The sequence below is a fragment of the Typopeltis vanoorti genome, chromosome 10 (assembly GCF_054136105.1).
Source record: "Typopeltis vanoorti isolate ZY-2024b chromosome 10, IOZ_Tvanoo_1.0, whole genome shotgun sequence".
Taxonomy (NCBI): domain Eukaryota; kingdom Metazoa; phylum Arthropoda; class Arachnida; order Uropygi; family Thelyphonidae; genus Typopeltis; species Typopeltis vanoorti.
The window spans coordinates 19,280,808-19,305,162 of record NC_143558.1 but is presented as its reverse complement, the minus strand read 5'-3'; the positions used below and the strand labels follow the sequence as shown (position 1 = coordinate 19,305,162).

The 24,355-nt window shown below is 34.2% G+C and overlaps 1 protein-coding gene across 3 annotated transcripts in view; it reads right to left on the bottom strand.

Annotated features, from left to right (window-relative positions):
- Positions 1 to 24,355, bottom strand: part of flfl (serine/threonine-protein phosphatase 4 regulatory subunit 3 flfl) — a 229,579-nt gene that overhangs the window by 73,144 nt on the left and 132,080 nt on the right. For all 3 annotated transcript variants that reach the window (XM_090399682.1, XM_090399684.1, XM_090399683.1), the window contains 3 exons: positions 22,604 to 22,648; positions 20,089 to 20,205; positions 10,707 to 10,761 (listed from right to left, as the gene is read on the bottom strand). In XM_090399682.1, coding sequence (XP_090255808.1) covers positions 10,707 to 10,761; positions 20,089 to 20,205; positions 22,604 to 22,648 — 217 coding nt within the window. The remainder of the gene's footprint in view (positions 1 to 10,706; positions 10,762 to 20,088; positions 20,206 to 22,603; positions 22,649 to 24,355) is intronic.

The following is a 24,355-nucleotide window of genomic DNA, read 5'->3' as shown; positions in this document are numbered from 1 at the left end:
GCCATTAGACAGAAAGGTGTGTCTATGATTGAGTTCTACTGCAAGAGAGGCCTCATCAGAACAAAGGCTATAGGCTCTATAGCCTCTGAAAAAGTTCTGAAAGTTTGTGAATGTATCTAACTGTGTGAGTGGGTTTCCTGTATACTGAAATGAACAGATTACTATTAGGTAGATGTGTTTGCAATGTGTCTAGATGCTAGACTAGTATTAGTTTTCTTTTCCATAGTAAACTGGATTCTAGGGTGAAACTATTGTGGTGATAGAGGAAAGAATCTAATGCAGGGGTCGGGGAACTTTTTTACCTATTACCCCAAAATATATTTATTTACGTCGACGTTACCCCCTTGATTTGAAAGGGAGAAAATCGTAGATTATTTAAATTCCAAAGGTTTATTGAATCTATTTATACGGGGAATACAATTATAAATATAAAAAGTATAAAATAAATTAATATCCTCATTATGAAACAAAAGGATTTATTTGAAAACTTTTTCACTTCTTCAGGTTTTGAAGAAATGATGTTTCATTTTTGATACAATAACATCAAAATTGGGCATTTTGATGTCAGACCAATTTGGATACTCTCCAGGGTCCAATCGATTTCTCTGCTTTGTTTTCATGTTCATTAGAGTGGAAAATCCTTGTTCGCAAAGGTGGGTTGTTGCAAAAGGCAGCAACTTTTTGACTGCCTCCTCATGTGCAATTCTGAAAGCCTTTGCAGCTATTGACATCCAAAAATATGACATCTGCTTTGTTTTCAAATTCAATACGTGCTTCATTATTGGATCGAAGTTCAAGAAGTGCCTCTGCCAACCCTTGAGGCTCTTCTGGTAAATCAGCAATTTCACATTTAAAGGAATCTACAACCAAACTGACAGTATGTGAATCAAGATCTGGAAAGTAATCAGAGAACTGCTCTTTGAGTTTGGTAAGATGCCTTATAAGGAACTGTATCCTTGATGTCGTCAAAAGTAATATTTTCACAATCTTCCAAAAACAAAGCTAACTTTGAAAAGGCAGCTATCGTGTTTTGTTCTGCTTTCTGTCTCCAATATAAAAGCTTTGATCCAAATGCTGAAATCTTTTCTCTGGTTGAAATTATATTGATGTTTTTTCCTTGCAATTCTTTGTTCAATGCATTCACATACTCAAAAATATCTAAATATGCGAGATGTGCAACCCACGAGGAGTTTGTAAACTTATCTGCAAGAACATGCTTTTGATCAACCATAAAAATTTCAAGTTCAGTTTTGAGAGCCCACACTCGGTTCAGAACATTTCCACGTGAGAGCCACCTCACTTCTGTATGATAAAGTAGGTCTGTATATTCAGCCTCACCATATTTACATAATTCACAAAACAGTCACGTGTTTAGTGCATGTCCTTTGACAACACTGACAACCTTAATAACTTCATGCATTATGGCTTCCAGTGCAGGTTCCAAATGTTTCACAAGCAGTGACTAGCGATGGATCATACAGTGGTTAACTTCAATTTTTGGATTAATCTCTCTCGCCAAAGCCGAAAAACCACTTACATGACTCAACATAGCTGGAGCTCCATCAACAGATCACAGCAATGTAGTCTTCCCACTTTAAATTAACGTTATTAAAGTAATCATTAACTTTATTGAAGATATCAATTCCGCGAAATCGCAACTCGAGAGGAGAACAAAACAACAATTCCTCTTCAATTGCATGTAAACCTTTGTAGCGAACATACACCATCAGCTGCGAATTACTACTGATCTGTAGTCTCAAGTGAATAGCAAAGCATTTACTCTCTTTTATTGAAGACAATTTGTTCCCTCACTTTTTCTGCTAAAATAGAAATTCTTTCTTTCACAACTTTTGCAGACAAGGATAGTGAATTTAGTTTCATGGCTTCTTTCTGACCACACATAATCTCTGCCATTTTCAAAGCTGCTGGTTTGAAATTCACCAATAGTATATGGTTTTTTGTTTCGGGCAATCAACCAGGCCACTTCAAAGCTAGCCTTTGATGCTGAACATTGATCGAATGTACCTCTCAAGTTGCTGTCCAGTCTTTGTCTTTTGACAGACATTTCCAAATTTACAAAGTATTCCCGCAGTTTGGAAGACAGATGTGGGTGCAAATTATCCAAGTGTTTCTTCAACTGATTCTTTTTGAAAGATTCTGCAGTCAGTACTTTCAAATAGACAACACACTGTGGTTTCATTATTCCCCTGTCTTCTATTTGTGTAAACCCATAATTGAGGAACTCTTCCAGGTATATTCTTTTTCTAGTTGATGTCATCTGAAGGGTAAAAAAGATAGTGATTGAATTTAAGTTTTTTTAAAGTTCGTTTAAATTTACAATAATTTAATTGGTAAACGTGGCACTAAGACGTCCTCAAGATGAAGGCAGTATTTCATTATTTTATTGACCATCGAAAATTAATCGAGCAAGGAGAAAATATATTAATCAAATTATCGAACTAACATAGAACTAAAATATGGCTAATAAATGAAAATCTTCCACTTAAAATAAAACTATTGAAATAAATTAAATTAAATAACTACTTAAATTGACTTAAACAAAGCAAAAACACGTGTCAAAAAATAAGATTAACGTGGGTAATAGACAACTGACAAATAATATCTGTTTAGATGCTTGACAACACCTTAGCAACCAAATTGTTTGGAGTTCAACATGGCATGATGTCTCCAAAACACGTACATTACATTGGCCAGATGCAGTGTTACCAGAAGAAAAATTTCTGTCATAACAAGGAACACGCTTTTTATATAATTTCATTTATGCCTACTGAGTCCTCATTACCTCCAAGAATTTCATTTTTACCCCACTTGGGGTAATTTACCCCGGTTCGCCGACCCTTGGTCTAATGTGTCCAGACCATGAAGTCAAACAGAAAACATATCATTTATACATCTTGGCAAGATAGATGGTTGGAGAGAGAGAGAGAGAGAGAGAGAGAGAGGGGGGGGGGGGCTGAATCAAGCTTGTTTTTCAAACTATTCCAAAAAAGCATGGGGGGGAGGGGTTGAGAAGCCACTAAAGATACCCTTTATCTGTTTATAAATTTTGTGCTTATGAGAGAAATATCTGGAATGGATAGCATAGCAAGGAAAAGAGATCTGTGATAAGGTGTCACTTAAGGGAATATTAGGTGAATAGCAAGGTGATCAAAATAAACTAAAATATCTGTTATTTAAATTAAGGGGATATTAAATCCCACATTGTTTTAAAACCAAATAAGAAATTCAAAGAATATAGTAACTATAAAAGTATCAGCGACTACTAGCGTAAGCTAAAGCAAGTAGTCCAAACTAGGGCAACTCGCAGCAAAGGTGGGGAAAGTTCTGATCAGTATTCTTAATATTTTCCATAATGTAAAACTCATCTCCTAGGAGATGAGTGATGTTCTACATTATGGTGGGAGGTCACTACCCAGATCGGGCAGTGACCTCCCACCATATATATTTTAAATAAATATATTTAAGATATTTTAAATAAAATATCTGTACTTATTTAACATTAAATTCTCAACAGAAATTTTAAAATGGGCAAAGTTTTTTTTTTGTTTTTTTAATATATATATATATATATAGGATGTGGTATGATCAGTGGGTGAATGGGAAGTAAGAAAGCTGGCTAGCTATTTTGCTAATTTATAGCATGGGGAATCTGAAGGGTTTGAGTTTCTTTGTGATTTCAGGAAGCCAGGAAGAAACTTTTTTTTTTTTTTCAGCAGACTTTTCAATTTTTTGATCTGATATTTGGTGGAAGCATAATCTAAAAGGTATATAAGTGGAGCAGTCTCCAAGATCTATTTTTCTATTGTATTCTTCCAATAGTTTGTCTCAGTGACTGAGACAAGATATTGGAAAAATTAAATATTTTTATAAAAGGTTCTGACTCTTTTCATCATGAGTGAGTGGCATTTCTAACACATTTTAGAACCCCCCCCCCTCATGGTAGTTTTCAGGTAACTTCAGACCTTCATTAAGTAGTGGTCTTACATTGGGCAAACAAAAATCATCTACTGACTAAAGATATTCAAAAACACCAATGTCACAATTTGTATTGAAACCCATAACCTGCAGGTTAAAGGACAGTAATGTTACCCACTCTACCAACTAAGTCAGATGAATTATATTGTGTTCCTAAGCCAGTATGGCTTTCTGTAGGAGGAAACACTTTCCTCCAAAAGTTTCGGTTAAATTTCTTCCAATTTATCATGAATTAATGACACCAGGAGCAATTTATATCCAATAAGAGCAGGGTATAAACATGCACAACAACAACAATCAGCATTATTATATGGACAGAGTTTCCAATAAAGTATGGAAAATCATCTGTGCAAACATTTATGAGTTAAAAAAGTCAACATGGGTATCCTCTCATGTAAACAATTTCGTATGAATGTGATATAAAGAAACCCACAAATACAGAAGGTATTTACTTTAATTTTTTTGAGAAAATAAAATATCAATATCTCTCACACACATACACAAAATAATACAGCATTTGAAAAACAGCCCCAAAATGATACTTCACATATTTTTAAATGAAAAAACAGTGCAACTAAACTGAAGGAAAACGTTGAACAAATTACTAATGACATATTAATGAAATCAAATCAGAGGAGTGGGGAGGAGAAAGAGAGAGAGTTTCAGAGAAGGTTCAAGCTAGTATGGGGGAAACAGAATACTAACTTACTATAAGGAGTTATACAAAGAGAATGAAGTGTGTGAATCAGCTATTCAGGCCGTGCTCAATGTTCTGAAAATTTAAAATATGGAAGAATGACATGAATGATGACTTGATGTCATTTCTAAACAAAGTCAACACAAAAGTGTTTCACTTTTATGAATATTTTACTTCATTAAAATTTGCATAAAAAATTATTCGCAATGCATAAGGCATCTCTAGGATTCGTTTTGTTCACCCATTTAAATGTATATCATTTTATGATGAGCAGAGAGTCAAGCAGCAGCATTTCTACAGAAGAGATAAATGTACTAAAATTGCATACAAAGAACTCCGATGTGTTGGTGGAATTTAATAAAAATTTCGGATTTAAGATGAGCACTAACATGAAAAGGTGGAAAGAGGAAAAATCTTCATAAAGTTACAGTTATATGGTATAAATAAGATATCATATCAAGCAATGCATAGTCTCTGTTTAACATGTAAGTCTGCGGTTAAAATTGAAGGAGATACAGGAAGCACATTATCTCCAATGTTATTCATTATCTATATGGATAACATTATAAAGGAAAATAGCATTAAATCTGATATCAAAATTCGTGATGTTAATCTTAGCTCTTTACCTTTATGCAGATTTTATTATACTTCTGAATAAATCTTATATAAATCTGCAAGATTCCTTGACTAAACAGAATAACTTTTGTAATAAATTTGATATGAAAACCAACAATAAAAAGACAAACATAATATAGCAGAAAATTGAAAACATCAACTGTATCCTGAATAGTGAACCTATAGAACAAGTAAAACATTTCAGGTATTTAAGCACAATTTTTTAGTAAAAATGGTAAATTAAATAAGGAACGACTACAGAATTAGTAAAGCTGGTATGGTAGGAGGGGTGCTTAAGGGTCAAAGCTGTATAACTGAGAGGAGACCTCCACATAGCATTTAAAGGAATGTGGAGAACCGACCATGGTTTATGACCTAATGTCCAATCTCACCTTCTCGTGGTGCACCCTGTTAGGTATCTACCTGGATACTGAACAAAAGACGATGGACTAGCAATTTTGGATATAGCCGACCAAATGGTATTCTTATTGGTTTAAACCACAATATTAAATAATGGTACACCATAAAGAATTTCATGCCAGCTGGGGAGTCGCCTGGTTAAACAAGGGCCCCCATTGTTTTTGCCAGGGAACTAGGGCAAACAGCGAAAAATCAGCTACTGGAACATAGCTGACAAACTCTAAAACACACCCAACTCAATATCACCAGAGCTCATGATCAGTACTATCAACATAAGAAGCCAGAATGGCAAAGAAATGGAGCTAGCTGAGGAATTAGATAAGTACCAGATCGACATAATAGGGTGACTGAAACAAAAAGACAAAAACTGGTGAGATCTTACTGAGCAATAAATACAAAATGTTATATTCAGGCAATGACAATCAAGGAAAAGAAGGAGTAGCCATAGTATTCAACACAAAATATGAGGCTAATCTTCTAGAATGGCAGGCAGTCTCAAGTAGTGTGATGTGGGCAAATATCAGAATGGGGAATTGGACAATGAGACTTATTTGTGCTTATGAGCCCACAGAAAGTTCTACTAAGGTAGAAGTGGAGGAATTTATTGAGGCTTTAGAAAAAGCAACTGACACAATGAAAATTGGTCCTTGTTGGGGATCTAAATAGCAGAGTAGGAAATGATTGTGAGACATACAAAAATATTTTGGGAAAATTTGGAGAAAAGAGCATTATTAAGAGCAAAGCTAATAATAATGGCAAATATCTGTTGGATTTCTGCTCAGGACATGGACTGGTTATTACTAACACCATGTTCCAACATAAAAATGTGCACAAATTCACATGGAGAGAAGAGGCTAGGAATAAAAAAAGTCTCATTGACTATGTTTTTGTTGATAGTGATGTTTTCTCCCTGGTGCAGGACACCAGTGTACAAAGAATTTGAAACTGGAAGTGATCACTATTTAGTCTTGAGCAGGATAAAAATGAATTTCATTTTGAAAAGCAGAACATTTAAGAAAGTTTTTAAGCAAATAAAAGTTGAGCAGCACTCAGATGTGAACTGTAGACTAAAATACACAAAGATTATTGAAGAAAAAATGAAAGTGTTTGAGAACAGGAACCAAACCTTGGATTAATCAATGTTTTCTTCAGTGGCAAGCCTTGAAGAAAACATTGATTAATTCAGCCAGAGAGGCATGTGGTGCGGTTGTCTGCAAGGATTTAAAAAAATCAGAATGCCATGGTAGACAGAGAAGGTTAAAGAGGCAGTGAAGGAAAAGAAGAAAGCATATCGAAAGTTCCTGGCAAATAAAGCAGTTTGTGCTCTTAGAGAATACAGAGACAAATGTAAGAAAGCTAAACACTGTGTAAAACTAGGTAAACAAAAGTTATGGGAAGACTTTGGTAAGAACATAGAAAATAAATATCAAGAAGGTAGCAAGATATTCTGGAGGTTGTTGAAGAAGCTCAGAAATGGAGGAAAGAGTGCTGTAAAAGGAATTAGAGATGATATGAAAATTGGAGAAAAAGATATCCTTGAAGTATGGAGTAATTACTTCGAAAAATTGCTAAATGAAACTAGCAGTGATGACAGCACAGTGGTAAAAAACACTGATCAGGCAAGCATATGCATACTTGAAGTAGAAAAAAACCGTCAAGAGCTGGAGTAGATGATATTCGACCAGAAATGCTGAAGTATGGAGGTATGAGTCTTACAGTGGCTGCATTGCATACTTCATAGGGTCTGGACAGTGGGATGAATTCCAGATGATTGGAGCAGAGCTCTCATAGCACCCATATATAAAAAGGGAAATAAAACTGAATTAAGAATCACAGAGGTATTTCTCTACTGAGTGTTCCTGGTAAGATTTATGCCAGTATACTTGAGAAACAGTTGAGAAGGATTGTGAAGAACAAGCTAGAATCAGGCCAATTAGAGGCTGTCAGGATCAGATTTTCACTTTACGAAAAATAGTTGAGAAATCATTGAAATATAACAAAGATCTGTATTTAAGTTTTGTAGATCTGGATAAAGCATATGACAAGGTGCAGAGAGAGAGAGAAAGAGAGAGAGAGAGAGAGAGAGAGAGAGAGAGAGAGAGAGAGAGAGAGAAGCTATTCAAAACGATCCAATTGTATGGTGTCAGTGAGGCATTATATCAAGCAATACTCAGTCTTTATTTGAGTTGTAAGTCAGCAGTTAGAATTGAAGTACAGGTAGGTGGTTTAATGTTAAATCTGGTGTCAGACAAGGATGTACATTATCCCCTCTGTTATTCATTATCTACATGGATCACATTATGAATGAAAGTGTTATTAAACCTGATATCAAAATTGGAGATGTTAATGTCAGCTCTTTGCTTTATGTGGATGATGTTATACTTCTAAATAAATCCACTACAAGTCTGCAAGATTCTCTGACTAAATTGAATCGCTGTTGTAATAGATATGGTATGAAGGTCAGCAATAAAAAGACAAAGATAATGAAAATAGGCAGAATCATTGAAAATGTCAACTGTGTTGTGAATGGAGAACCTATAGAACAAATAAAAGATTTCAGCTACATAGGCACCATTTTTAGTGAAGATGGTAAATTAAATATGGAAATAGAAAACAGAATCAACAAAGATGGTATGGTAGGAAGTCAACTGAATAAATTTATATGGAATAAGAGAGAAATTAGTCAAAACACTACATTAGCTGTATACAAGACAGTGTTTAAACCAATTTTAACTTATGAATCTGAGAGCTGAGTTAGAAGTAAAACACTTGACCAAAGACTAGAGAATGCAGATACGAGTCCTGAGAAAGATGGGGGGGGGAGGGGGAGTGAACAGATGATGCTATACTTATGGCATCAATGGCAATGTCATATTAAAAACAAGGATATTAGGAAAGAACTTTATATTGTTAGAATCCAGGGATGTGTTAGCCGAGCTAATCTCAGGTAGTATGGTCACTTAAAAAGAAGGGGGGAGGAAAGATTAGTAAAACAAGTGTTCTCTGCCAGGTTGGCAGGTAAAAGACCCAAAGGAAGACCAATATATAGGTGGATTGATATGGTAAAAAGTACCTTAGAAGATAGAAATATTAGATCTGACAATGTTGGAGTCTTGACAGGTAACAGATTGATTTGGAGGAAAATTATAGATAGGAAGTTAGTAATGATGCAATTTTTCATGTAGTACTATTGTATCCTGTACACCCCTAGAGGGTATATATCAGGAATTTGATGATGATATTTCATCAATCTATCTGAGCATAAATTTTTAGTGAAAATGGCAAATTAAATATGGAAATAAGACACTAGAATGAGCAAACCCAGTATAGTAGGGAGTCAGTTGAGTATCTTAATTTATGGTATAAACAAGTGGAAAAACTGTCAACATCTATCTCTAATCGCGAGTATTTTGGTTATAAGGTGACACACCTTTATCAATACACACAAATATTTAGCTTATGGTATTGGTATCAAACAGCTGAATATATCACAAAATAGAATAAACCTAGTATGTGCACTAGACAAAAAGAAACAGAATTCAATAGTATAGTACCTTTCAGTGAAAATTAATATGATTGTGCAATAAAGACATTTAGAAGGACGATAGAGAAGAAAACAAAAATGATAGCTGCTCAGATGAATTTATACCACTGAGTATAACACCGAGGTATATACGATTAGAGAAAACAAAGGAATAGAAATTAAGATACTGTAATTAATACTTTTAATGGAACATGTGTACTCGACATTATAAAGTAACTGTACAGCTTAGTGAAAATTACATAGAAGTTTATTTAAAAACTCCAATATATTTCATCCAACATTATGTGGACATCATCAGGGAGATGGACCATTAACTACATTCAAAAGATGAATCACATGTGCATGTTATAGTACGTGCCTCAGTTGCAACTGGAGTACATGGTATTATACTATTAGAGTTCAAAGGAACAAATGTAAAAAGTTGCATAGATAAAAAAAAACCCATGAACAGTTAACAGTGATCACATCCCAAAACTTGGATATTGGCATGCAGTCTGATTGGTTCAGGTTCGGACAAAATTTGAAATATTAGAAGAAAGAAGCTGCCATAGTATTCAACTGTAGTATTTGACAGGAAATAGATTGATTTGGAGGAAAATTGTAGATAGGAAATTAGTATTATACAAAATTACTAAATTAGCTATATACAACAGAGTTCAAAACAATTTTAACTTATGGATCTGAGAGCTGGGTTAGAAATAAAACACTTCATCAAAGATTGGAGATCGCAGATATAACAGTTCTGAGAAAGATTAGGAGAGTGAACAGATTGCATCAATGACAGCATCACATGAAAAATGAGGATATCAGGAAAGAACTTGCTATTGTTAGCATTCAGGAATGTGTTAGTAGAACTAATCTCAGATGGTATGGTCATTTAAAAGAGAATGGGAGAGGAAAGATTAGCAAAACAAGTAGATGGATGGAAACAGCAAAACCAAAATGTAGATGGAGAAACAGTAAAAAGTGCCTTAAAAGACAGAAATATAAGATCTGATAATTAGTTAAGAGTCTTGACAAAGAACAGATTAATTTGGAGGAAAATTGTTGATCTGAAGTTAGTAATGGTGTAAATTTTTCATGTAGTACTATCATAATTATCCTGCATCACCCCTCCTCTGAGGGTAGATTTGATGATGATTAAACAGGATTCAAACTAATGACAATAAATCAATATAAAAATTCAAGGAGCTTTCAATTTAGTGCCTAAAATCAATACATAAATTTTACCATTAGATAAAGCATCCTTAAAGCCACTGGTGACAGGATTTAAATCTATGTCTTTCCAACCAACTCCATCACAGCTGACAAGTGTAATGAAGTAATTTCAATCTCTATAACAGAACTAAAATCTTCAAAATAAATTCCTTTTTAATTTTCATAATGTGTGTCCAGTGAAAAAATATAATTTTATTACATTCATTAATCAATTACCTGGGTCTGGATCACAGATCATTTGCTCTATAATAATGTTGATTATTAATTGATCCTGGAAAAATCAAAAACATGAATATAGTTTTATATCATACACACTAAAAAAAGGAATATTAAAAATATTATTATTTTTATATACAAGAATTAGGTGTTATTATGAACTGAAAATGTGCCATACTGCCTTTGCCATGAATTACAGCTTTATCAATGTACTGCAGAGCCTATGGGATAATAATTGTCTAGAGCAGTGATTCCCAACCTTTTCCTCTTGTGTACCCCCTTTTAAACTCATTTCTATAAATTGTACCCCTTGTTTTTAAATACTGACACTTTTGTTCAGTGCCTATCTTAATGTAATTTGTTTACTTTATTTATTTTTCCGGCATTACTGATTTATTATTTTTCGTGTATCCCTGAATGGCCCAGCACGTACCCCTGGGGATATGCGTACCACCAGTTGGGAACCGATGGTCTAGAGGAATATGTCATAAGAAATTTTATGAACCTTACTGATGCCTTATTCAAGGCATTTTTGATGTCTTGTTCACAAAATTTACTTGCAGATTTACAAAACGCCGAGTAACGTTAATTGGGATTGGCTTCAATGATGCCAAGGTAACTAAAACTTTGAAGATGAGCGTGTTATGTTAACATGTGTTCTCTTTCTAGAATATAAATAAACTAAGATGAAACATTTCTCTGTTTGCATTTCATCTGGAATGCAAAAAAATGTTATGTACTACATATTTACAACCTTTTGTGAGTGGAAATTGCATAAAGCTGGGTTCAGGCCAAATAGAGGATGTCAGTATCAAATTTTTACTTTAATACGAGGCATGTCCAGAAAGTAAGATCTGTTTCAGAATTTACTGCTAAATAAGATATGAGAGAGGGATTGTGCACGTGTGGTAGCATAGAGTAACTCATTAGCTAGCTGTTGATCATTTTACTCTTGTTCCATTTAGTGCCGTAATAAAAAATCTCACCGGTTGTGGGATTTGTGTGATATGATTTTTATTAGCAGAAAACAATTGCTGCAGAAATTCACTAAACACTGTGCAATGGGCCTAAATGTAACGAGTGGCAGAGGTCAGGCAATGGTGTCGTTTCTATCAAATCATCTATTACCACACTTGGGCAGCCACTGCACTCTTCATCATTAACATTGTTGCACCCTTCTTTAAACAAACCACACCATTGCCTAATCTCACTGCTACTTCATATCATTATATTCAGCAATACAAAGTCTATATTTGAGTTGAAAATCAGAAGTTAGAACTGAAGAAACTATAGAAGGATGGTTTGATGTAAAATTAAATGTGAGACAAGTGCATATTATCTCCAACTGCTATTCATCTCCTATATGAATCACATTATGAAGAAAATGTGGCATTAAGCATGATACCAATTGGAGATATTCAACTCAATTCTTTATTTTATGAATATATGTTGTGTTTTTAGAGGAACTTGTGTCAGAGTAACAAATATTTTTAACACTTAACAAGATACATTAATTAACATTACTGCATTCAAAATATTTAGGTTGAAACTGATACGCTATCTTTAGTGTAGGAGCAGCTATATAACAGAATGACAAAATGGATTATTTAAAACAATATTAGCCACCTGTAGATATGTGACAACATCAAGATATAATAACGGTATATATAAATTAAAATAAAAGTTAAAAAACTAGCAATGACTAAGGAATGAGACCTTCCCTTTTCTAGGAAAGCAGGGAGCATATCTTTGGGATGAGGCTAGATTGCAAATAGATAAATGGAAAAGATAAACTGCCTAAATCTTCATATAAAATTCACATGAAAGTTGAAAAAGATGGTAAATTGGCATATGTGGACATTTTGCCTTCCTGATCTTTCTGGTGAACTGACTATTTCTATATATATTATAAACCAACCTTCGCTGGCCAATACATACTACATAATTCAGTTCACCATTCTGCAAAAGACAGGCATTATTAAGACTACTAATCCATGCATAACCATCTTGCTTCGACCTATTCATCATTTTCAAAATTGCATATTCTGGAGTTGTGTCTTCAATTTAGGAAATAATCAGAAGTGTAGAATATCTTCATCAAAATTTTTACATATTTTGCCTTTGTTTCTCTCCTAATTTTCCACAGAAGTCTCATATCTGGTTTCTACTCGTTCATCAACTTTCAAATCAAGAAGTTAAAACTGGTTTAAAAATTGTCTTGTATATAGCTAGTTTAGCTATATTGTCTTTTATTTCACTAAATTTATTCAATTGGCTCTGCACCTTATTTGTTGTGTAATATTTTATCTTATGCGACTCCCAAAAAGGTAAACAACACATGGATTGGCTAAGTTTGTTTTATTATTTATTTTATTTTTTTGCATAATACAGAATCCATGCCTGCAGAGGCCAAACAAGGAAGATTTTCAAGCACTCTTCAGGCCTTCAGTAAGCAAGTGATCTCATGGTAGACAATGAAATTCCTTTCCCAACTAAAAACATTCACAAATATCCATGATTGTACGGGGATTTGAATGACATAACATCACAGCATTCAAAAATGCGTGAACAGAGTTAATCTAAGGTGGTATGTCCACTTAAACAGAACTGGAAAAGAAAGGATAGCAAAACACATAGTTTGTGATGACAGAAAATTTTTTTCTGTCATCATGAAAACTTTTTTTCAGTCATATGGACTCTGAGGAAGACCAAGATCTAGGCAGATTGATGCAATTAGCAGTGTCTTAGAAAGCAAAAGTGTAAAACTGGATAATACTGGACACTGATAAATAAGATTAATTTGGAAGCAAATCACTGATAGGTGATCACAAATCACTGACACAATGAAAAGGGAAAAGTTGGTCCTTGCTGGAGATCTAAATAGCAGAGTAGGAAATGATTATCAGACATACAAAAATATTTTGGGAACATTTGGAGAAAAGAGCAAAGGCAATAATAGTGGCAAATTTTTGTTGGATTTCTGCTCAGGACATGGACTGGTTATTACTAACACCACGTTCCAACATAAAAATGTGCACAAATTCACAGGGAGAGAAGAGGCAAGAAATAAGAAAAGTCTCATTGACTATGTTATTGTTGATAGTGATGTTTTCCCCCTGGTTTAGGACACCAGAGTGTACAGAGAATTTGAAATTGGAAGCGATCACTATTTAGTCTTGAACAGGATAAATTTGAATTTCATATTGAAAAGAATAACATGTAAGAAAGTTTTAAAGCGAATTAAAGTTGAGCAGCTCTCTCATGTTAACTGTAGACTAAAATACACAAAGATTATTGAAGAAAAAATGAAAGAGTTTGAGAACAGGAACCAAACTTGAGAGATTCAGTAGCAAGCCTTCAAGAAAACCTTGATTGATTTAGCCAGAGAGGCATGTAGCGAGGTTGTCTGCAAGGATAGAAAAATCAGAACTCCAAGGTGGACACAGGAAGTTAAAGAGGCAGTGAAGGAAAAGAAGAAATCATATCAAAAGTTCCAGGCAAATAAGTCAGCTTGTGCTCTTTGAGAACACACAGACAAATGTAAGAAAGCTAAACAATGTGTAAAAATAACTAAACAAAAGTCATGGAAGGACTATGGCAAGAATATAGAAAATAAATATCAAGAAGGTGGCAAAATATTTTGGAGGTTGTTGAAGAAGCTTAGAAATGGAGGAAAGAGTACTGTAAAAGGAGTTAGAGATGATAAAGGTGAAATGAAAACGAGAGAAAAAGATATCCTTGAAGTATGGAGTAATTACTTCGAGAAATTGCTAAATGAAACAAGCAGTGATAGCACAGTGGTAAAAAACACTCAACAGGCATACAGTCAGGAATACATATCCATACTTGAAGTAGAAAAAGCCATCAAAGGCTTAAAATGTGGAAAGGCAGCAGGAGTAGATTATATTCAACCAGAAATGCTGAAATATGAAGTATGAAGTCTTACAATGGCTGCACTGCATAGTTCAGAAGGCCTGGACAGAGGGACGAATTCCCGATGATTGGAGTAGAGCTCTCATAGTACCCATACATAAAAAGAGAAATAAAACCGAATGTGAGAATTACAGAGGTATTTCCCTACTGAGTGTTCCTGGTAAGATATATGCAAGTATACTTGAGAAACGATTGGGAAGAATTGTAGAAGAAAAGCTTGGTGAAGAACAAGTTGGATTCGGGCCAAATAGAGGCTGTCAGGATCAGATCTTCACTTTGCGACAAATAGTGGAGAAATCATGCGGATATAACAAAGATCTATTTGAGTTTTGTAGATCTGGAAAAGGCATATGATAAGGCACCAAGAGAAAAGCTATTTAATATGGTACAGTTATATGGGGTCAATGGGGCATTATATCAAGCAATACTTAGTCTTTATTTGAGTTGTAAGTCAGCAGTTAGAATTAAAGGAAGTACAGGAAGATGGTTTAATATTAAATCTGGTGCAAGACAAGGATGTACATTATCCCCTCTGTTATTCATTATCTATATGGATCGCATTATGAAGGAAAGTGGTATTAAACATGATATCAAAATTGGAAATGTTAATGTCAGCTCTTTGCTTTATGCAGACGATGTTATACTTATCAATAAATCCGCTACGAGTCTGCAAGATTCCTTGACTAAATTGAATAACTGTTGTAATAGATATGGTATGAGGGTCAGCAATAGAAAGACAAAGACAATGAAAATAGGCAGAATCGTTGAAAATGTCAACTGCATTATGAACGGAGATATGTGGAGCAAGTAAAACATTTCAGCTACTTAGGCACGTTTTTTAGTGAAGATGGTAAATTAAATATGGAAAGACAACAGAATCAACAAAGCTGGTATGGTAGGAAGTCAATTGAATAAATTCATATGAAAGAGGAGAAAAATTAGAATACTAAATTAGCTGTATACAATGTTCAAACCAGTTTTAATTTATGGATCTCAGAGCTGGCTTAGAAATAAAACATTTGACTGAAGACTAGAGACCGCAGATATGAGAATCCGGCGAAAGATTAGAGGCGTGAACAGATGGCATCAATGGCAATATCGTATTAAAAACGAGGATATTAGGAAAGAACTTGACATTGTCAGCATCCAGGAATGCATTAGCAGAGCTAATCTCAGGTGGTATGGTCGTTTAAACAGAATGGGTGAGGAAAGATTAGCAAAACAAGTGTTCTCTGCCAGGTTGAATGGAGAACCTGAGGAGCAAGTAAAACATTTCAGCTACTTAGGTGCGATTTTTAGTGAAGATGGTAAATTAAATATGGAAATAGACAACAGAATCAATAAAGCTGGTATAGTAGGAAGTGAACTGAATAAATTCATATGGAATAACAGACAAATTAGTCGGAACACTAAATTAGCTTTAGACAAGATAGTGTTCAAACCAGTTTTAACTTATGGATCTGAGAGCCGGGTCAGAAGTAAAGTAATTGACCAAAGACTAGAGACCACACCTATGAGAATCCTGAGAATGATTAGAGGCGTGAACAGATGGCATCTCAGCTACTTAGGTGCGATTTTTAGTGAAGATGGTAAATTAAATATGGAAATAGACAACAGAATCAATAAAGCTGGTATAGTAGGAAGTCAACTGAATAAATTCATATGGAATAACAGAGAAATTAGTCGGAACACTAAATTAGCTTTAGACAAGATAGCGTTCAAACCAGTTTTAACTTATGGATCTGAGAGCCGGGTCAGAAGTAAAGTAATTGACCAAAGACTAGAGACCACACCTATGAGAATCCTGAGAATGATTAGAGGCGTGAACAGATGGCATCAATGGCAATATCATATCAAAGACAAGGATATTAGGAAAGAACTTGACATTGTCAGCACACTGGAATGTGTGAATAGAGCTAATCTCAGGTGGTATGGTCATTTAAACAGAATGGGCAAGGAAAGATTGACAAAGCAAGTGTTCTCTACCAGGTTGGCAGGAAAACGACCCAGAGGAAGACCAAGATATAGGTGGATTGATACGGTACAAAGTGCCTTCGACAACAGACTGATCTGAAGGAAAATTTTTCATGTAGTACTATCATATCCTGTACACCTCTTGAGGGTACATAGCAGGAATTTGATGATCACTGATAGGAAGTAATGTAAAATTAATTATATAGTAATCAGATTTTTAACTTTACAACAAACACTTGAGAAATCATGAAAATATAATAAGAATCTTTGCTTAAGTTTAGTAGATCTAGAAAAGACATACAACAAGGTGTCCAGAGAAAAGCTTTTCAAATCACTACAGTTACATGGGGTAAGTGGAACATTATGCAGACCAACACATGGTCTATATTTAAGTCATAAATCAGCAGTTAGAACTGAAAGAAACACAGGGAAATGGTTTGATGATATAAAATTAGGTATACTCCACTCTTATTTTTCATCCATATGGATTGCATTATGAAAGAAAATGCCATTAAAATTGGAGATATCAACCTAAGCTCTCTGCTTTATGCGGATGATTATGAATGTTTCAATCTATTGCAAATATTCAGGATTCTCTAAATAATAACTATAACAAATTTGGCATGAAAATCAGCAGCAAAAAGGCCAAAACTGTGAAAATAGGCAAGATCATAGAAAACTTCAGTTGAATCTTTAGTGGAGAACTTATAGAACAAGTGAAGTATTTCAGCTATTCAGGCATGTTTTTTTTTTTTTTTAGTGAAGATGGCAAATTAAATGGAAATAGACAAAAGAATAAGCAAAGCTGGAATGATGAGTAAATTGAATCAGTTTATATGGAATAAAAGAAATTAGCCAAAATACTAAACTAGCATTATATAAGACTATATCCAAACCAATTTTACGTCATGGATGTGAGAGCTGAGTTCTAGAAATAAAGCACTAAATTAAAGATTAGAGACCACAGAGTCTCATCTCATTTTCCTTTCCCCTCTTTTACCTTGCAGTGTCGAGGGTTTATTGATCATCTGACCTCAACCGTCTGCAGGATGCCCCGGCATATCCTATGCCTGTGGTATTGTTGAGTTCTCAAGGCCGGTTTGCCTGCTTTGCGGGATAAAACCCCCCCAGATAAACTGGGGAAAAAACCCTACTGTCCACGCTCAAGACCGGCTAACTTGGCTATGGTTGAGGAAGATCCTTAAGCTCCTCACGTCTCCGATGGGAATCGAAGACACTCCTTCCCTAGGCATATGACTGTGAAGCACACAGCCACTGGGTTAACCGTGCAGACTTATGCATTGACATGCACTATTCCAGTGTTTACCTATGGAAGTGAGACATGGGCAACAAGTAAAAAAAAAAAAAACAAGACAGGTTGCATGTGGCCCAAAGAGCGCTGGAGAGAAGAATGCTCCACATAACAAAAATGGATAGAATAAGAAATACCATAAATGGAGAGATGACTGGAGTAGAAGATATTGTGAAGTGCGGTAAGGCATGGAAATGGAAATGGGCCAGCCATATTAGTAGATTGCCAGATGAAAGTAGACAAAAACGTAGCAATGAGTAGATACCAAGAGAAGGAAAGGTCACCAAAGAACAAGAGGGAGGGATGATATACCAAGGTGTAATGTGAAATGATGGGCATTGGCTAAAGAGAGACAGACAGATAGAACCAGAAAGCAAAGGGGAGACCTATATCCAGCAGTGTATGGAAAGTGGCTTAAAAATAAATTAAAGAAAGAATAACAGCTATTTGTGCCTAACAAATCATCAGTGTAAGAGAATAAATAAATAAATAAATAAATAAAAAAAAATAGTTTATAACCTAGAATGCTAGGTTATAAACTATTGCACTATTAGGATACAATATATATGAATTACAAAAAAAAAAAAAAAAAAAAAAAAAAATCTTAGGGACGTTGTGGCTAGTGTTATTAATACTGTGTTCTACATATGTTCTGCATGTGTTCAGAAATATGTTTTACAATGGAATGGTAAGTTTGTCCTAAGCAGAATAACTTGAAGTTACAAGGAATTTGATAGACTGTCGAGAAACATATTTAGAGGTGCTTTTAATACACGGAATGAAAATTCTATGGGAGTTATATCCTCTCATAGTATTACGAGAAAAAGACTTCATGATTTCATCCAATATTTGGATTATAATGCTTGAGAAAGGAGGAAGTTTGCTTAATAACAAAGATTTCTTGAGGAAAACAAAGTTTCTGGAGAACAGACTTGTGAGCTCTTGACAGGAGCGATTTGATGACTGTAATACTCAATCATCAGCACATTATCCTTATGTGCTGATGTTTGAGTATAGCAGTCAGAGAAGTTAGGTTTGCCAGTACACAGAAGTGGTGATGGAATCATCTGTTTTTTTGTTTAACAAGAACATCTAGTACCATTAGATTCTTTTTCTAGGCTGAATTTGATATTCTAGGATGTATCATAGGGCATTTATGCCATTTATTTTCATAATGAAAAAAAGTCATCAACAATGAATCAAGAGATCGTGTTTGGGATTCAAAGCAATTTTTTTTAAATTCTAATTGTTCTAAAAAAATTAGCTGCAGTTGGAGATAATAAGCCTGTAGCAGTTTCAATTTGCATACAGGTTGCCATTCCAAGTAAAATATCCTGATTTTATAAAAAAAAACTCAAATATGTCGACAATGTTAGATGAAAATTCAAAGGTGTCATTCACAGAATGACTGGTAGAGAGTGATATCAAAATTGATCAAGTCAGAGGACTTGAATTTTAATACCACCAGTAACAATTTTATTTCAGAAATACTATCAGTTTTATTTTTGAAATACAATTATGCCATTTTTGATGAAGGAATAGAAATGGTTCTAAGGGAAAATGGGGAAATAGGACTTCTTATGGAGTCAATGACAGGCCTCAGTGAGTATTCAGATATATGCAGTTTGGGCAGTCCATGTATTCTTGGAGGTCTAGGAAATCCATTAAAAATAGATTTCCCATGGCTATCTCTCCATCAAAACTGGTCATAATATCCTGGTACATCTCCTGGGAATATCAAGAAATGATAATGATGATGAATGCAATGTTTAAAGAAAACCATGCTACAAAAACAACAAGCACATTCAAATGTTATTGAAATTTATGTAATGTGAAACTGCAATGGAGAATAAATCATGAACCCACATACTACAATAGATTGCAAAGTTCAAAAGAAAAATCCCTTGTCTTTTTGCTTTAGAATATGCAGGATGCAAAAGCACTAACTGATGACATTTGTTCTTCCCTTCACTCCTATTTTTTGGGGGAGGGAGGGGGTGGATACTGGAGATTGGCTTTATTCTCCTGCAAAACAGGTAAACCGGCCAGAAGCCACAACAATCAATTCAGCCATAATTCAAACCAACCAACAGTTTTCAGCTATCCGTTTTTGAACGCATTAAAGCAATATCATGAAGCATATGTATTATAGTTATCACTTACATCATCCTGGGTGTTCACCTGCTGAAGAGCATATTCTCGGACCATGGACGGACTGAAGTCAACAGTATAGGACAGGATATCAATGGAGGCTGTCTTAATAGTTTGGTCATCCATTCCCTGTAAATAACACAATGTTAAGTTTTAATAATTTAAATGAAATAGCACACAAAATGACAATCTCTTAAGGAATTCTGAACCAGTGTGGAAAGTATTTTTTTGTGTGTTAATTACATTATTTTTAAAGGATATAAGTTTTCCTTTTTTTTTTCATTCTCTCATTATATTAGTTTCTGAATTTTAAAAACCATCATAATATTATGTAGAATCACCTCATGTTTTGAAAAAAACTCAAATTCACTACAGTATTGATACCTTCAGATACCTGTCCTGTTCTAATAGAACAAGAAAGATATCTGAAGTAATATGAGGCCACTCCTTTAGCAATAACTAAAGCACTCCTAAATCATGTGCATATTACCAATTCAAATATCACACCTTGTAACCATTTTCTTGTTAAGGAATTAAAATCCAACATTAATTAATACACAAAATAATATAACAATGAACCAAAAGCTGCAAATTTTATCAATATGTTGCACTGCAGAGATGCTTGGTGTTTGTAATATGAACTAAATAATAAGTTCCTTACGACTGATCAGATACCATGCAGTATCTGATCAGTCTTGTGTGTGTGTGTGTGTGTGTGTGTGTGTGTGTGTGTGTGTGTTGATGTACAGATGATGTACACCCTCAAGGGGTTGATGTACAGGCTACTATGACAATACCACATGATTAACTTTACATTATTAATCTTCCATCACCAATTTTCCTCCAAATTAGTCAATTATGTACTGCACTCCAATATTGTCATATCAAACATTTCAGTCTTGTTAGGCATTTCTGACTGAATCAATCTGCTAGATCTTGGTCATCCTCTGGGTCTTTTCATGCCATCTTGGCATCAAACACTAATTTGGTGACCATTCCTTTCTGATTTTGTTTAAGTGACCATACCAGCTTAGATTAGCCCTGCTATCACATTTCTTGAATGCTAATAATATTGAATTTCTTCCTAACCTCCCCATTTTTAATATGATTCTGCTACTGATGCCATCTGTTCAAGCTCCTAATTTTTCTCAGAACTTTAATATCTGCACATTCTTTCAGAGTAACACAGTGATCAACAATCATAAATAATTATCGAGACACACTAATATTTTTAAAACTTATTTTAATTGAAATTAAGATAAAATTCGATGTTTTGTTCTTCATATCAAGGTTGTCTTTGGGAATATACATAAATACAATGGATCACAAACTACATTGGTACAGTGGGCTGAGAATAACTGCTTGGTCAGCTGTTGACCATAGCCTGCCCTCTGGTAAAACTAAACTAAAATAAAAATAAAATAGAATTTATAAATAAAAATTAAAGATAATAATAAAATAAAACACCTAATGAAAACTACATCAGCAGTTATTTGTTTCTTAGAATTACTCTTAATTTTTGTTAGCTGTCTGAGTTATTGAGCAATATAAAGACTGTTATCCAATTAGATTTCTTTTCTACTGGTCTTCATTATGTGGGTAATTCTTCTTTTTCCACATGTTATGTGGGTCATAGGTGAGCCATCCAGATCCTCGAGGATTTTAGGCTATCACTTCGTTGAGATTTGGTTAGTTGATAAGGAAACGTTTATTAGAAATACAAGGAAATGCTTGAGCAGAAAATTTGTACATATTTTTTTTTTTTTTGCAGACAAGGCGGATATGGATATGATGAGCAAGGATAAACTTCAACTCGTGATTATGGAAAATATTGAAGAAGTGAGCATATTGTCATCAGTAAAAGTTTTACTGATGGATAAGATCTTAGTTCTGGAGAACACATGCATAATGACAATTAGTGAAATCCCAAACCAACCATTCACCATGACATGTACTGAATATCCCACCAGGCTTTAAAAGCATGGTGGGATATTCATTAAGATTGATTTAGTTGAATAAAATTTATTTTTTATTAGCCAAACGTTTTGTCTTTTGTCCCAATCAGTTTATGTAATGAAATCTGAAGAGAAAATTTAGAAGCAATGCAGCAACAGAATCACTTCCCTATGATTGATGTTCAGATAAAATCTGAGTACTGAAACACTGATTCTGGTATCTCCTACTCAGGTTGTTTCATATCACGCTATAAAACTCAATATCTAAAATTTGATATTGGGCAATATAAAAGTTGTTCTTGCCTTTAATTTGCAGTATTCCGATGGAATCAACCATCCTTTCTAGACGGTATAACTATCCTCCTGTTATAAATGGGGGGAGGGTAGCATAACAAAAGCTGATTGTTATGCTAACAACAAGCCAATTCACCATGGGAATCATGTGTAGTCTGCATGAGATAATCAATTTATTATTTTTTTAAACAATGCAAACCTTGGTTTGCCCTTTAGCTTGGTTAATAACAAAGGATTCTTAAACAAATTATTCAAACTTCAGCACAGTATTCACTTACCAGGGTGATTTCTAAAGCTTGTAAAACACCTAGGCTGGACAATGCCTGAAAAGAAAGTTGAATCCAGAATTAAAGTTTACAATAGAAATTTGCACAGATAATTTCTTACTTTAAATTAAAATTAAATTAATTAAAAAATAAATGCCTGAATATTCTCATCATTTAGCAAGACTTGGGTAGTGATTATTCTTGTGTTATTAACTAACAAGAACACGAGGAAAAATTGATTATAATTTTTAAACAATGAATGATGAAATAACGTCTAAAGGTTATTTTTACACATTAAAAAATGATTTTTTTTTATTACGAGATGACCAAAATGCTATCAAGTAATGGGAAAAAAAATCATTCAAGACATTTTGCTTAGGAACAGTAAGCTAGTTTGTTACAAAAAAAATGTTAAACTTGCATTGACAAATCAGCATGTATCTTAAAGAATAATGGAATTATAGCAGCCACCATTCCATTTTATTTGCATATTCTAGAAATCTACATGCACTATGAATGAACAAATTGGATATCTATGATATTTATTGTGCCCACAGCATTTGCTAGGATAGAAGTGCAGATTGGGAGAAATTGCCAGAGGTGAACACATCAAAACATTGAGAGAAAAAAAATCTCAGACCTTCTGAATTCTGTATGTATTTTTTTTCTTTGATGTGTGATTACATGCATAATTTAGGTCTGAAAAGAAGATTGAATTCCAGATGATTTCAGGAGAGCTCTGATAGTATCCATCTAATTTAAAAGGGAAATAGAACAATGTGAGAATTAGTAGACAGCATATCCTACTAAGCACTGCAGATAAGATTTATGCAAGCATACTGAGAAGAGGCTGCCAGAAACAAGTATTCATATCAGTACACCAGGAAATGAAATATGATTAGTACTCCATATCAAGGGATGAGTAATTACAGTGAGCACAAATACATTTTTAAATGGAACAATTACTTATTATGATTTGTATGCTATAGTGTGTCAAGAAATTATACAATACTCTTATGGTGTTCTCTACCACATCAGGAACTGATGATGGTTATAATATGTTGAATGTATAGCATTTTTATATACAGATCAAAGTACTAAATTATACTGAGCTATTTAGAATCAATAATTGGGTAGAAAACATGTCAGAAACCTGAAAGTAAACCTGGAATGGATGATATATTTGACTAAAAATGCTGAAACATAGTCAGTATTAAAGAGAGTGCTATTAAAGTTGATATCAAATCAGAAATCTTAAACTCAGCTGTTAAACCCAAACTATGAAAAGTGGAAGCAATATGGACAACATTTTGATAAAAATAATAACTTTGATAAAGATAAAGATTTGATAAGAACAAGTAATATATTTATATCACTTGTTCTAATCAAATATTATTATTATTAAGAGAGACCCACAGGGAGTCAGAGACTCATCGAAGGAGGCCACATACTACACACACCAGCTATCATAATTATTCTTGAATTCACATTGCTTGCACTCATAACATCCAATGGCAATCCATTCCAATCACGCACCACCCTCTGAGAGAAAAATCTAGCCCTCACACCCTTCTTGGTGGCCTTCATTCTCAGCTTCCAAGAATGTCCTCTCCCCACCCGCCATAAATTGAAAAATTCCATTAATTGAAATCCTGTATGACTCTTTCAGAAGTTTGTAAATCTCAATCATATCACCCCTCTTTCTCCTGTTTGCTAGTGTCTGCAGTCAACAAATTCTCAGTCTGTCTTCATAATCAGTATTCC